The following is a 15,991-nucleotide window of genomic DNA, read 5'->3' as shown; positions in this document are numbered from 1 at the left end:
ATATGCTACCAAATTTAGCAACTGCAAGTGACAGTTTCTATTCAGTGCACACACGTTGCCAAAAAATGCCACACACTGTGTGTTGTTGTGCTGCTTGTACGGATTCCAAATCATCAGAAAAAAGCGTGTGCTTGTGACAGCTGTTGTTGTCGCCTGGCGGTGCGTTTTCAAAATGTGTACATAAGAAATCGGAAGTAACAAGCGTTTACCTTTTCGCAGTCCGTTTTTTAAAGAGAGAAACATGCCATCATAACCAACCCGAACAAGGTGTTTAGATCGCACACAGTCCACAAACTACAGCTTGGCATTGCCCAAACCAGGCCAGCTTAAGCAATTAAGCAGGCAACGCGACGTCGAGCAACCTCTTTGGCAGACGCGCGTCAGACGGGGCAAAAAAAAGTATGGAACGCGTGTGGCCAAAAAGTTAATGAAGCGTTAAAAAAGCAACTTGTGATCATAAAAAAACTTCGAGCCTCCTTAAACAGTTATAAGCTGCGCCTTAGCCAAGACTGAACAGAACATGAGGCGTTTTTCTTTTTTTCAACTCTATGGATGGAGTAAGGACTTTGTATCTTTCCGTTCGCTGATCTATTTCGTTCATAAATATGTATTAAATTGGGAATTTCTATTGTATACGAGTTTTTTTGTTGGGCTTGGCCCTTAGGAATAATTAATTTAAAAACGCCTTCAACGGCTTGCTGTTGCATTTTTCATAAGCATGTCCTTGCGCAGAGCCTTTGTATTTGTTTGTTCAACCCTTGAAGAGATTGATTATTGTTTATATTTGTGCCTCTGTATGCATACGAATGCAGTGCAAACATACGCATCGCATTGTGGCATGCGGCCAGTCCGACGCCGACGTCGACGCCGATGCCGATGCCCATGCCGATGCCAAGGCAACGCCAACGCATCCATTTGAATTGGGGCAATTAAAGTGTGGTACAACTCACGGCTGAATAAGTCTATAAACACGTGATAGAAGAAAGACCTGCTGGACCTGCGCCGCTCGGCCATCGATTTATCCCAACAACAATAGCAATTAACATTAACCCCTTCAGGAGCGGGGGCGTTAATTCAGACACGAGTTTTTGGTCAATTTATCAAATAATGCGACCAATTCCTGGAAACCGAAAATAGAGTTATTATCAAGCCATTGGGATTCAAGCCATATTAACCAGAATATTTTTCATCTTTGGTATTGTCTCGGCGTCTTTCGTTTATTCGTTTGTAATTATGCTACATATTTATTTAAAATTTATTATAATTTTTATTCATCAAACATTTTAGGCAGGCGTTTGATTTCAATAATAGAGTTAATCAAACATCATGAGCCAGGTTTAAATATTGCATTGACTGCCAAGATATATATATATATATATATATATGATGATGAATTAAAGCTGCTGAGTGCGACAACATAGACCCTGCTTATGTTTTTCCCTTGATGGTTTCTCTTTATGTTAAATTGTTAAATATATAAGTTTAAATTCAACTCGTATTCTGAAATATAAGAATTAGCTGATATATAAGAATTTGCTGCTATACACAAATCTTAGCCAAATATAAATTTTTAAATGAATTGTTTTAATAATTTGATTTAAGAGATAAATAAAAAGCAGAGTATATACATATATATTTGAAATACGTTAGGTGTCTGGGCGGTGTCTAACAAGATTGTGCTGTATAATTAACTTTTAGCATTGCAACTTGGAGATGAGAACGGATCCCTTCTTCTCACGCATGTGCCGCAAAAAGATTTCACTAATTGCAAGCTAGTTAGATTTTCACACGTTTGCTCCAGTTACAAGTGCGTGGCACACCTCTTCCGCTCTGCCGGAATGCATGCCAAAAAAAAAAGGCAAGCCTCAGATCTATTCATCATGTGGGCAATTAGATGGGAGCGTGTAGTAGTTGGCTGGCCTCTGGCCAATTCTTGTAGTTATTACCTGTCCTGCCAGCTGACCTGCTGCTGTGTGGTCAGATTCACTTGAACTTAACTGTATACACGTTGGATAATATTAAATTTCATAAAATGCAATTGTCACCTTGGGACCTCCATGATTTTATGTTAAACTGTCAACGGGCCAGGCCCAAGACTGCTTCTGTCTGCATGCAATTAGAATTTGAGACAGAGATGGCTTTATAAGTAGAATTGACTTGATCCATCGCACACTTGTAGGCATGCTTAACTGGCTTATCTGATCCGCAATTTTTCAATTTCATGAGCTGATGTTGAGAAATGACCCAGCATCGATATCAGTTACGATTTACATTTTATTTGTACACCGTTGGCCAAAGGTAAAAGGTAAACATATCAATTACCAACAATCGAGCGCCGTTGACAGACATGCCGAACTACTGCATCCATCTAGTACTACTCCTGGTTAGCCAGCCAGTCGGTCGCTTCCGAGAAAGTCATTTCTCATACTGGGCATTGGGATTTGTTTGTGTTTCATTTTGAATTCAATTTCTTTTGTCTGGACCAGGACCCAGACCCACACTCTAAACACAAATGCCGATCTAGTCTCAAGTGTCGCTTGGCAAAGTGCTGCTACTTTTGACTTCTGGCTAAGGGTTTTTAGCCTGAAGTAATAGGCGCAGACAGTAGACCCTTCAGGTGCCAACAACTAACAGCACCTATGGGAAATTGTATGAATTATAATAAACTGACGCCAACAGGGATACACGGGACACACGAAATCCTTGAAACCGTTTGAAAGTTTCGCTTTTTTTTTTTTTTTTTTTTTTTTTGGTATTTTTGTCTGACGTCGCGACGCGTTGCACCAGCCGTTGCCTTAAAACATACCCTAGACATAAAAGGGCAAGCAAGGTATGCACGGTATTGAGTCGTATGCAATCAGTCGAAGATTGGTAATTTTAGTGTAATTAAAGTAGCAGACAGTTAACTTATTCGACACCTTAAATCAAAGTTACAACGTAGATAAGTTTGGATATTATTTAGTTGTTAACTTCAGTTGGAACTCCGATCGGAACAGCATTCGACTATCCTTATATTTAAATGTGCTAGTTATATAATATATCTGTACATATTTATACTTTAATAGAACTTCAAATAAGAATTGTAATTTTTGTAGTCATGCTTAAAGTTTTCGCATTGAAAATTAATCAAATGTACAGGGCATCTGTTAGTCGCGCACAAGCTAGCTAGAGCAATCCAGCTTGTTGTTAACTGCGATTGTTACCCTAATTTTTAGTCGTCTTTAAAAATGAAACGGTCTGATCGCCCGGTCGACCGCTGGGCTGGGCCCATCATCGGCAGCTCCAACCACGCGTTGGATCGCCCCTAATGGCACAATCAGAATAGCTAGCCGCGGCGCACGCGTGTCATTCTTGGGCAGCAATCAAAGTGATATGAAAATTGCGTTTGGGTTCAACAGGTTCGTTGTGCTGTACATTATTGTTGTTTGCCCAAAGGTTAAACGTGCGAATTTCACCAATGCCAAAAAGAAACAGAGGCCACGTCTTCGGCTCGAGGTCCAGGCCCAGGGCCTTTTTGATCAGCGGTCGATCAATGAGAATGAGAATGCGAACGCGAATGCGAATGCGCCTTGGTTTCGTTTTCGGTGGTAATCGTAATCGTCTGACTTCTTGAGCTCCTGCTCCAGCTCCCGCTCCAGCTCCTGCTCCTGCTCCTGCTCCTACTCCTGCCATCACCGGGCGCGTACCGTACGCGAATTTAGTGCATATATGTAGCTTCAGCTACAGCTAAAGCTAATTAAATGTAATTTGGTACTTCCTTTTCAGCCGAAATAATACATATAAATAGTATCTTTAGTTTACATTTTATTCTGGCTCTTCACGGCTGGACTCGGACTCATTATTATAAATTTTCGTTTTCTTTCAGCATTGGCTTAAGGTCACTCCAGTTCCATATATTTGTATATGTATATGTGTATGTAGCGGGGTGTAGTGTATGTAAGTTTTTAGGTAGGTTTATGCTGTATTCAAAGGAATTCACTCTCGTACACTCGCACTCCAAGTGCAACAATATAACAATTGCTATAGAGAGAAAAGAACTATACCATGGAAGTGGAGGAAAACCGAAACTGAAACCGAAACTTGTTAATTGTTTTGCGCTCGAGTGGCGGCCACTGTAGGAGCGTGCACTTCAGTTTCCAGCGAAGAAACACTTTCCATTCAAGCCCAATAAACGGCCCATTGTGAAAAACGCCGGCCCATTCATGAAAGCCCCGAAGAAGGGCACCGCGTTTTGTATCTGAAACTGCAATTGTTGCGCCGCAAATTAGACGCTCAATTACTCCACAAAATTCCTGGGTAATTTCAGTGCAGTTCAAGTGAGTAGATCTCCAGACCGGCTCTGAGTTCGCCCAGGGTATGGAGGCACTCACACTCACACGAAAGTGAATCTTGACCACGTGGTGTTTTTTTGATTGTAACCCGTAACCCTTCGCTTAGACGATCATTTTTCATAATTTATCCTCTAGCCACATCCTTCCGTAAAATGTTCTCACACTTGACCCGCTGCGTTTCGGCTACGCCCCGCCAAGGATCGGAAGTTGTTCCTGTGCCGCAGCAGCAACATTCTAGATGCACTCAAATCTTGTTGCTCAACAGGCGAGGAGAAAATCTTATTAAAAATTGTTATTTCTTTCGTGGCCCTTTTTTTATTATTTTTTGTTATTTTTTTTGTTTTTGGTGTGCGTTTTTATTGCTTTAATCATTTTTATTTTGTGCGGCTTCCGTGCCACCTGTTATGCTTAACGTTTGCAGCGAAGGTGTAACTGCCAGCCAGCAGCAGCAGCAGCAGCAGCAGCAGCAACAGCCAGAGGTCCTCGCATCCTTGAGGCCTTTTTGATTTTTCTCAAGTGATTGCGTAGTTTTCATCTTTTGTTTGTGCTCTTTGTTGTAGTTCTCACTGTTTTTCAAAATTTGAACTGATCATTGCGTTTTGATCTGGGTAAGGGTAACGTGGGATCGCTTCAAAGGCCATGTCCTGCGCCTGAGCCTATCAAAATAGCAAACCCAATTTGTCGATTATAATTCCCACTTCCGATTTCGAATCCGTTTCGGAATTCAATTTGACTGCAGCATGAAATTAATTTCTATTTGCCCAGACAAATCGCTTACGCATAAGATGAATGCCAACGAATTAGTCAAAGCTGCTGCGGCATTAGGATCAGGCTGGCGCCAAACAATTGCCAAAGATCACCAAAGATAGCCATCAAATGCACTGGCTCTTGTTGGCAAAACAAACCCAGCTTCAAAGTCGAGCCGTGCGACAAAAATTGCTACGCTTCGCTCCGATCCCATCAGATGCAGATAAATATATAGATATATATATAGAAAGAAAGATAGATGCCGACAGCGGTGATAACCATCAGTATGCAATCTATAACAACAGGCTGCCTGCCTGCAGGCGTGCCCAAACAATGACACAGTGGGCGCTGCATTGACCTGGCCGGGGACAGCATCGCACAGGCTGCGGCCCGAGCCGCAACAGAGCGTGTGTATAATCTAGTTTTAATTTTCATGGGAATTAACCCATGTCCTTACAACATTTTTGTGTAAACAGTGTGCAATTTACAATGTGTGTAAAAAAAAAAAAAAATGTTGCTCCTGCCGTGGCGAGTTGCCTGCCACTGTTTGAGCTATTTGCTTTGATTTTCACTTGACTTTTTTGCGCTGACTGGAGTGTACATATCATATTTTCATTTTTTATTTTTTATTTTTTTCTCTGCACCCCCGTCAATATTTGCGCAGCAAGTCAAACAGTTGGCGCATCCTGGCGCACATTGTAACCATGTTACCATATTGTCTCGGCAGCTGATTTCTCCTGGACCAGCATTTGCATATTTAATTTGCCTTTAATGAATTTTCAATTTGACAATTGGCAAAATGCCGCACACGAACACGCCGAGGCCACCCACATGAGACATGAAAGGGTTCGCATGCAATCCAGTTCCATCCCAGTGGGCATCGCATGACGCCGTCCTGCTTCCGAGTGACTTTCGCTCTTCGCTTTCCTTTCGATCGAATCGAATCGTATCGAATCGGTACCAAGTCTGTCTGGTGTTAAATGCTAATAAAATAAGTAACATACAAATTTTTCAATTTACGTTTAAAAAAATAACTGGGCTACGGTTGCCGAAAAATGATCACAGTTTGGACAACACTTTCACGGCCTAGAGGGACTTACTAATGGGAGTCGTTGACGTGCGCCTACTTTTATTCTTGATTGGCGTCCCTACAGCTCCTACACGTTCCGGCACACATACCGAACTCTATGAATTCGGGCATATTTCAATTGTGAAAAGCTTTAACCACAGTGTGCATTTTATATTAATCTCAATTTAATCATATCTGAATGTTAGTGAATGAATTGTTCCGAGTTCACCTTCATTATCAGATGTTCTCCATTTAACAGAAATTTGTTAATATTTAGGCAAGTACTCAGCCATTTAATATGACTTGAGTGTAAATTTAGTGTATTTTATTTCCTAATAAAAACGGTTTGAATACAAGTCAGTTATATCTAAAAACAAAAACGTAAATATGTTAAGAAATATAGAGTATAGATTACGAAATCCTGATTGGTAAGTTGGTGGGATCTGAAAGCTGCATAGTTAATTTTTGTTGAATTTTAAGATTTTAAAACTGAAATCTTTTTTATAACGTATACAGTTTAAGGTTTATTTGCTCGATTAGAAATTATAATTTAATTATGATGCTAGAAATGGATTTGAATGGATTAAGAATAAGGAAGTCATTGCCATTTACATAATCAAGAACTCGATTGTAGCATCAGAATTGATGGGTAAGAGCATTCAAGTTTCGATCAATTGCTTCAATTTGCTGTTAACAGTTTTTGGCATGCGCTTTCTGGAAGCTGATCCACATCACAACGCATCGCACCGGCAATGGCATTCGCATGGCAAAGCCAGGACCAGAGCTTCAGACATAAGTTGCACTTATGCGTATTGACATGAAAAGTATGACCTGTTACCTGGTACATCAATGGATCTGGGCTGTGGATGTGTGTATTGAGGTATATGCCGCATTTTTCATATTTAACCGGCTATAAGTGGCTGCAGTTTTGGGCACAGACCTTAAGTGACAGGCACGCAAGGCGCCGTTGAGAATGGTAAGGAGGAACATGAAGCAGGCTCTGGGAATAGCTGAACCCTTTTTCCTGCAGGCCGCAGCACGTGTGCCCTTTTACCTGTTGTTTTTGTTTTTTTTTTATATTATTGTTGTTGTCAATGCGCATAAAATTCAAATCGATATGCAAACGTTTAGTTGGCGGATGCCTCAACATCAGCCAGTATCGATAAACATAAACTTAACAACAGAACAGCAGCCGAGGAATATGGCGATACGATCATCGTTGTTTTCCGTCTCAGCTGCAGGTGTAACCGAAGGCGTCACATGCACAACTGTCACTTGTGCGCACTCGCAAGCGACGAGCCGCTGCAATGTACTCGTAAATTGCACTTGCAACAGGACACGAGGGCAAAGGACGCACAGCCAGGCAGACGGGGGTTGCTTGCTGCATTTCTTGGGCCAATAAATTTGTTGTGCTGCGCTTGGTGCGGTTTGTTGTGTGACATTTTTATCTAATTGACAACGTTTTATTGCCGCCTCGTAGATCTGCACAACAGATACACGAGCGGCCAGGTACAATGCAACTTGGGGCGTGCTACCTCAGTGCGCCCTCGAGCGCCCACACATCAAAGGTAGCGGCAGCATAAAGAGATTTTAATATCAAATGTAGTCGCACAATATGATTTCCAGCGAACCATTACGTATGCGGCTGGGCGTTGCTCAGGATTCGGATGCGACCACCATGCGAGCCAATGCCGCCATCAAAATGCGCTGTCTCATGCTCGGGGTACAACTAAATTGTGTATGCCATGTGAGGCTATATTAATTGTGAGCGCTAAAATCTTAGCCTAACTATGCGAGTTAGTTAGCGCCGGGCACGCTTATTAGGCATGCCCATTGGCAAGCAACCCCGACTACCAAGCGTGTCCTTGACGCTCGGCTAACAAGGTAGCGCCGAGCGCATCGGCATCGGGTCAAACCCTCACGAGCATATCAATTGGAAAATTTTGCCAGGTTGTAATAAACAAGATTTTCCATTGCGATATCGCATTGGGCATTGGTGGTGGTCAGCGGCATGCCGAATTGCCTGTCCGGCGGCAAATTTGTAAAGATGTGTCCGGCAGGTAGTTAAAGTTTGGCCTGGCTGGGCATGAGTTGCTTAGCGGCTCAGTCTTTGGTCTTTCATTCGAGTCCTTCCCTTGACGATTTAGATAAGATATTGCTCTTCAGATTTTGCTGGCCATTTGGTGCTGACAAATCATTGTGGCAATCTGTGTGCTTATGTTTGGATTTTTGCAAATTTCGCGGCGCTTAGTGGTCAAACTAATCCTGTTATAGGTTTGTTTGCATTTCCGCCCCATGTTCCGGCACATCCTACCTCAACCCCATAATCATCTTGTTAGCGGCTTTAGATTGCCAACGATAAGCGCCAGCACATCTTCTATTGTGATCCATCGCCAGCGCCATTTTGCAGGCTGTGCCCGAAGCTGTTGCTGAAGTCCAACGTAGCAATATGATTCCAACACAACGGCAACTGTGGCTAAATTCACCACCGCTTGCCATTGGCCGTTGGCCGTTCGCCTGGCACGGCACGTGCTGCCTGTGGCTGAGGTAGGAAGGCAACTTGTTTACCTGTCCCCCGCCCTGCTGCCCTTACCTGAGATGGTTCATGGTGGGTTTTCCTCGCGCGTATAAATAACGCTGCCAGGATGGGCTCACAATCAGAAACTCGCCAGCAGCCACAGTGAACGGTTCAGGTTTATTATTGCGCCAACACAGTCAAGATTATATTATTAACATGTCGTCCAGTGAGATATATCGCTACTATTACAAGACCACGGAGGATCTGCAGGGTTTCAAGCCTGGCGCAGTGGAGCCATACTTTAATCCCATGGCCGCCTATAATCCGGGCGTGACGCATTATCAGATCAATTGCAATTCGCTGGCTAGCTCCAGTAACTATTTGTCTGCCAATGGGTTCATCAGCTTCGAACAGGCCAGCTCTGATGGCTGGATCACCTCATCTCCGGCCAGCCATCGCTCCGAGAGTCCCGAGTATGTTGATCTGAACACTATCTACAATAATGGCTGCAACGGCATGCCACACGCGCAACAGTTCCCACTGACGCTGGAGCAGCCGGCGCCAGCTGTGGCAGCGCCTGCACCACAGCCAGCCTTGGAGATTATGGGCTCACCTAATGTGGGCACATGCAAGACGGTGCCAGCAGTCGCGCCAGCGACAAAACCTAAGCGGAGCTATACACGCAAAAACCAGCAAGCTGCAGCTCCAGTTACTGACACTCTAAACGCCTCCAGCTCAGCTCCTCCTGCGGCACAGTGCAACAGCTCCAATGTCCAGCTCTATTCCGAAGACTTCCAGAGCTTTGACTTTGACAATTCCGCTCTGTTTGATGACAGCGTGGAGGATGACGATGATATGATGCTCGACTTTGACGATGACTTCGATGGTGAGGGCAACGATGGCTCCTTTGACCTGGGCGATGGCGACAGCGAGGATGCAGCGGGCAATCCCAACGCACCAACAGCCGGCACCGGAAAGAAGCGTCGCAATAAGCAAATCTCGCCAGTCGTCAAACGTAAGCGTCGCCTGGCAGCAAATGCTCGTGAACGTCGCCGCATGCAAAACCTCAACCAGGCCTTCGATCGACTGCGTCAGTATCTGCCCTGTCTGGGCAACGATCGGCAACTGTCCAAGCATGAAACCCTCCAAATGGCCCAGACCTACATCTCTGCTCTGGGCGATCTGTTGCGCTAAGCAGGATCGCAGCCAACACCCTATTTGCCAAATCTTGTACCTTTCCTGTATATATGTCAAACTAGAGCCCAGTAGTAAATTATTGCCTAAGTATTATGCTGTTTATTGTTTAGTCAATTAGTTTCAATTAAAAATTAAGAGCCTGAATAAAAACAAACAACTTTAAATTAATTGTATTTGCCTATTCTGTTTTCTGTCTGAAAATATCAGTAGTCGGAGCATTGAGGCAAGGAATGGAACAGCTCTAAGCTGGTGGGTCAAGTTTATATGGTAGATCCTATTCTTTCTTCAGTAATCAATCTAAATGTATTGCTCTGTAAGTAGCATAGCATGCGATCGTATTATAGGATCTAGAATCTTTACACAGAGATTTTAATTAAAATTAGGGCTGAATTTATATAAAAAATATGAATTTTTATAAGGAAATATGCGTGAACTAAATTTATTTACAAATAACTTTATTTTTTCTAAAGTCGCAATTGAAACAATTGAAATCGATTCGATTTACACCATGAATATGTTACATTTATATTATTTTACATTTGATATTATTATTTAATCAAAACTATTTTGTTGTAAATATTATAATTGGTAATTGGACGCACATTATATAATCCGGCTGTAGCTGCTAAGCTTACGTTTTTTTTTTTGGCAGCATAACTCTTATGGTCGATTCATCAGTCAGAGTCAATCTGAGTTTAAGTTAATGTCTACACCTTTTGCGCATTTCTTGGCGCTTCCTTTCGAGGCGCCTCATTTATCGCAGTGCATCGATTCTCACACAGGGCCTGGCGAGTTCAACTTTATTATGTGGAGCAAGGTGATCGATTTGGCGCTTCGCGATCAATTTGTAGACAGTTCACCGAAATTAGTCGCCGGCAACACACGGCTGGCCAAAACAAATACTCGAAAAGTGATCCCCAGTTTGGGCAGAGGGCAGAAACAGTATTGTGCCGATAATTATACGGCAGAGCCCAGCGGAGTGTGGCTGCCAAATTAAGTTAAGTGTGGGGCTGATCTGCTTTCAGCAGTCGCAGTCGCAGTCGCATCGAGCACCACTCACAAATCGTTTAAAGCGAACTCCGATTGATGATCGTGGCTGGCGGATAACCGACAAAGGCTAAGACTAAGCTGGCTTAAGCCTGGAGTTAAGGGCGGCCAATTCATTGAGCAGAAAACGGAGCAGTTCCTGGCCACGACAGTCGGGTCAGCGATTCAATCATTCAGAAGATCCAAAACCAATTTGTTGATAGCGCGGCGACTGACGATCGGCTGCCACTACACAAAATCACAATGGGAACTTAGGTGGGGCGCTGGGGCGCGGCAGGACATTGTTACGTGGGCCGTTTTTTATAGTTGTTGTTGTTGTTGTTTGTATTTTGTGTTTGTTTTCAAAAATGATTTTCGGGCGTTGCCGCATAAGCTTTCGCAGCCTGAACTTGGCCCGGCCTGCACAATCAAAAGGAAATTCACATAATTAGTTAGCGGCGCGACTCGGGCAGCGCTGCGTTAAATTGTTAATGACTTAATTTAGAGCTCACCCTCGCATTTGGCTAGGCTACAGCTTGACAGTGGCAATTATACAGGTAGTCCCCAATATCCTGCCGCCGTCTGTGTGCCTGGGATCGCGCTCTTGTTAGCGACAATTTACGGCTTTGAACGCTTCCGCACAATGCGTCGCCGTCAATTTGTCAATTACACAAATTGTTTAGGTCTTCTCTCGCCACGATGCAAACAGCAGCAGCAACAACAAAAGCGACAACAACAACAACAACAACAACAACTACAAACAACAAAAGTTGCGTTTCGATTTCGGCTGCGTTGGGGCTTCTTCCTGCCTGACTTGGATGGCTTTGTGAAACGAAGCTGCGTTCCGATCGCTGCAGCTGCACAGATTCGATCCAGCTTCCATCTTTGACCAAAATGCAACTGCTCGCCAATACAATTAGTTAGAATTCATGAATGGCAATGGGAACCTACGTGCAACCGACCCCAGGCAGCTTTTGGCAATGCCGCCACAGCAGCCAGAGCAACAACAACAACTTAAGCAGAAGTCGGTGCCCCAGTCGGAGTCTTGCATGTCTTTGTCAATTTATAGACAGCTTGCCTGAGCATTATTAACACGTATTATTATTGCGTTCCAGCTGAAGTTCAGTTCCAAGTTGCAGCTTAAGGGTACGTCGCCCTGCTGCATATATTTTGTGGGTTTTTCGTTGTCGCTTCGCTGCGGCAACAGGTCGTAAAGGAATTAATGTGCCAAAAATTTGTCATGTCGATAATTGGCGCGCTTTATTTTGAGGTTTTTATACCCTGTACCCATTGAAAATGGGCAAAATGGGTATAATGGCCTTTTGGGTTCTTCTTCGAATTCTATAAGTTAACTAACAATTATGCTTATCAGTATGCTCTGATTTTGTCAAGGTGGATGAAGTGAGTGCAAGTATATATCCAGCTTAGGGAAATACCCTATATAAATTAGCAAAAATGTTAAAAAAGTGTATTTTTTGGTTAAAAAGCCTGAGCATTAGCAAAGTATAAGTATCGTGTATAAATATTGATGTACTAATACTATTGTTTTTGGCAAAGAAAGTTCAGGGTATCTTCCAGTCGAGCACTGCCGACTAGAGCACTGTTACCTGCATGTTTTGTTGGTTTCTGGCCATTATTGTGCTGCAAAAGTCTGCTTAAGCGGTTGCTGATCGTAAGTAAGTATATCTGTATCTGCGTTAAACAAGTTAATGAGCTTTAACACCATCAATTTGTCACTTCTTATTAGCGTCAACGATCATATGAGGATCGATATGGTAAACCGCATAACAAGCCCATTGAATCCTGAGAGCTTATTGGGACTTAAGTGTAGTTGCAAATGTAACAATAAGACATATTTGGGTCTGTCGGATTTGTTGTACTTCTTTTTCATATAGCTCTTAACTTCTTCATTATTTAATTGTAAAACATAATATTCAGGTTAACATAGCTTGAAGTGTTGTTTCGGGGAATCAAACGTAGTAAGGGAGAAAGTATATCTATCAAGACGATCAGTATAAATAGCCGAATACATATCTCTGTTAGTTTCTATACAAACTTGGCCATCCCCTTTAAAGCTATCATCAATTAATTTTGACTATATCCATCTTTGAATCGATTCACAATTCCTGAAGAGAAGAAGAACCTACAAAATTTTGCTTTTAATTTTGCAAAATCGTCAGCCAACATTTAACAAGGGTATTAAATAGTCATCATATCAAAGGTCAACTACCTTCTTTCTTGTCAACTTTTTGTCGATGCGGCTCGTACCTAGATTTTCCGATTAACGTCTACAGATTAAGGTTTAAGCTCTTCAGTCAATAGTCATAATGGCATTTATTAATGCCGACATCAATTCTAAATCGAACTGCCCCACAAATTGGTGGCATTTATTGTATGTACCCTCAAGGAATATGGTTTAAGCAAGTATATATTTTGCCATGATTTAATTTTTAGACTTCTTAAAATAAGTTATGTACTTTCATGATTAATTATATGTAGCAATCTATAATAATTCAGATATAATTACCTGCGTTCTATTTTGTGTTATTGCGGCTATATATAAGTTTCTACAATTCCAAAGACCATTTTTATGGACCCATACAACATTTTCTCATGCCTTTTTGGGCACATTTTCATTGCTGTAATTCAAAGGACTTTTGGAAAACAAAAGAAACCGCAACAGTATGTTTTTTCTTATTTTTGTTGCTGTTTTTTTTTCTTGTTTATATAAATAGTTTTGAAGTGCTCGCAGTTTCCGTTTCCGGCGGTTTATTTTGGCATTGTTGTGTGAACATTTTACGCTGATCCTTTAATTATTGCGCAACAATTGCCTGCGCCAATGCGGACCCCCTAAAAAATGAAACTGCATTCATTCGACTGATTGATGTGAGTTCTGGACCCGGTTGCTGGCTGCAGCAGACGAATGCAACGGCTAACAACGGAACCTTACCCGAACCAAGAGCCACTCGCGTGTGCAGCGTTCTCTGTGTGTGGGCCCATTTTGGTCTTAGCCAAAAGTCAAAGTCGCAGCCAAATGATTGCAATTATTAAGCCATAAAACGGGCTACGTTAAATGCCAAGTCTGTAATTAGCGACACCAAATCATGCCGGCCACGCCCACGCCTGCATTGTGTGCGGCCCGAAACGAACCCAGAGAAATGTCGAGGACTGTTACCTGGTCGGAGAAAGTCAAAGCCAAACTCAACTCTAGATCGCTGTTTGTTTAAGGAAGTTTTGCCCAATTAGTCAAGCATTCGCTACGCTCCTCTATCAGCCAGCCATCCATCAATCAGTAGCTCCGATTACGGCTGATCGTTGCAGGAGCAACAGATTTAACCGTTACTCGTTGACAAATAATTCGCACGGCCGATCGCTCGACTGGGCAACTCAATTAGCCACACAGACGCACCGCTCCAGTTGACTAACTCCACTTGCTGGCCAAGTAGGTGGCAAGCCTCAAAGCTAAAGACTTTGCATTTTTCGGCCAAGATCCGAGTATCTCACGCTGCAGCCGACCGTTCAACGATTCAGCCGATTGCCAGTGAAAGTGCATCAAAAATCAAAATCGACGTTGATTTTTTGATAATTTTTGGGCGAGGCATCAAATTAACACAGCAAAAACTCAAGGAGAGCCAGGGGGAAAAAACGTGCTAACTGTAAAGAACACGTTCAATACATTTGGAAGCCTGGATACCCTTTCAGGAGTATTTCAAATTAGCCCGAATTTTATTTGCAAAACAATCTATGCAAAATAATTGAATACAAAGAAGACAAGGTAAACTATGAAATTCATTTTAAGGTCATATATATTTTTTGTTTTTTTTATACTATTCAGCTCTCAGACGATGCTGATAGAAAGAGTTGTAAGTTTCTTACCAAATAAATGTATATAACCTCATGTTAGAGTATTTAAGTCCAAATCCCTAGCTGTATTTTTTAACTGAAATTGCCACACGCAAGCCATCTCCATCGCTTTGTCACGTTAAGATGGTACTAAGGGAACGAGTGAAGGTGGCGGGCGAGGTAGAGAGAGAGAGAGAGAGGGAGAGGGAGAGAGACAGGCACAGTCGGCAAAGTATTTTGGCAAAGATTCTTCTTCTCGGCGACTGGTTCTCGTCTTGCGGTCTGTAATTTTGTATTCGGATTCGGGGGTCATTTGATACAGTTTTCCAGCTCATTTGCTTGTAATTGGGCACCAGAGGTTCGCGCAGGCTCCACATGAAATCTCTGTCCCGTTGGCCGGGCGTCTGCGTCTGCGTTCCATGAGCTGCCAACTTTAGCTCAGGTTGACGACTTTTCAAATTATCAGTTAAATTTTGGGTACTTATATATATATTAATCAGGATTTCGTGTGAAAAATGCGACCATGAGTGCGCTCATATTTTGTGTTTAAGCTCAGCTCAGCAGACAACAAACAACAACAACGTGCCACAGGACAGCAGCCAATTTAATGTCAACGTCGTCGGTGGCTTTGGCATCACTTCGGGTTTTGTCCAATGTCTGCAGAATTTTCGGTTGCTGAGCTTGTGATTTTTTTTCTCGTCATTTTTTTTTTTTTTTGTTCTTGTATTTTACGTCCACCTGCAGGGTCTGGCATTGGCCTGCGCGACTCGTTTTGTGGGCACTGCGTGTGAATTTAATCCCTTGGCCCCAATTATTCAAGTAATTAAGTATTAATGTGCGAAACTTTATCACCTTTGGCAATGCAGCAAGTCGTGATTTTCCAGGCCATTTGTGCTTAAGTGATCAGAAAACTTAGGGCTTCGGATTGGCAAACGCGCGACCTCATCATTATGAAAGAGCAAGCCAATTAAAACGTGGTACATGCAGGTGCACACGGCAAGGGACAAATTATTTGTAAATGTTCATTTTGGCAAATGCCTTGATTATTTTTTGTGCACTTGTGACAAAAACATAAAAGTTCAATTTTATCCAAAATAAGTAGATATGCTGCCCTGCGCCTTCTTCTTCCCATTTTCAATGGTCTAAGGGTATTATAGCCCACGGATCATACAAGATGTAGTTAATGTGAATGTTGGATTACTGTAATAATTGAATCATGAATAAAACCTTAAGTAATACAATGTAAAATGAAGTCAACAA

The 15,991-nt window shown here is 42.5% G+C and overlaps 1 protein-coding gene across 1 annotated transcript; it reads left to right on the top strand.

Moving 5' to 3' along the window:
- The first annotated feature begins 8,819 nt into the window (after positions 1–8,819).
- Positions 8,820–10,030, top strand: ato (atonal). Its single transcript, XM_015170807.3, has one exon. It carries the CDS (start codon positions 8,882–8,884, stop codon positions 9,857–9,859), a length of 978 nt encoding a protein of 325 aa, XP_015026293.1. The 5' UTR covers positions 8,820–8,881; the 3' UTR covers positions 9,860–10,030.
- The last annotated feature ends 5,961 nt before the right edge of the window (positions 10,031–15,991 follow it).

This window comes from Drosophila virilis, chromosome 2, assembly GCF_030788295.1.
Source record: "Drosophila virilis strain 15010-1051.87 chromosome 2, Dvir_AGI_RSII-ME, whole genome shotgun sequence".
NCBI classification, from domain to species: domain Eukaryota; kingdom Metazoa; phylum Arthropoda; class Insecta; order Diptera; family Drosophilidae; genus Drosophila; species Drosophila virilis.
The sequence above is the reverse complement of the archived record's forward strand: the minus strand, read 5'-3'. Positions and strand labels throughout refer to the sequence as shown.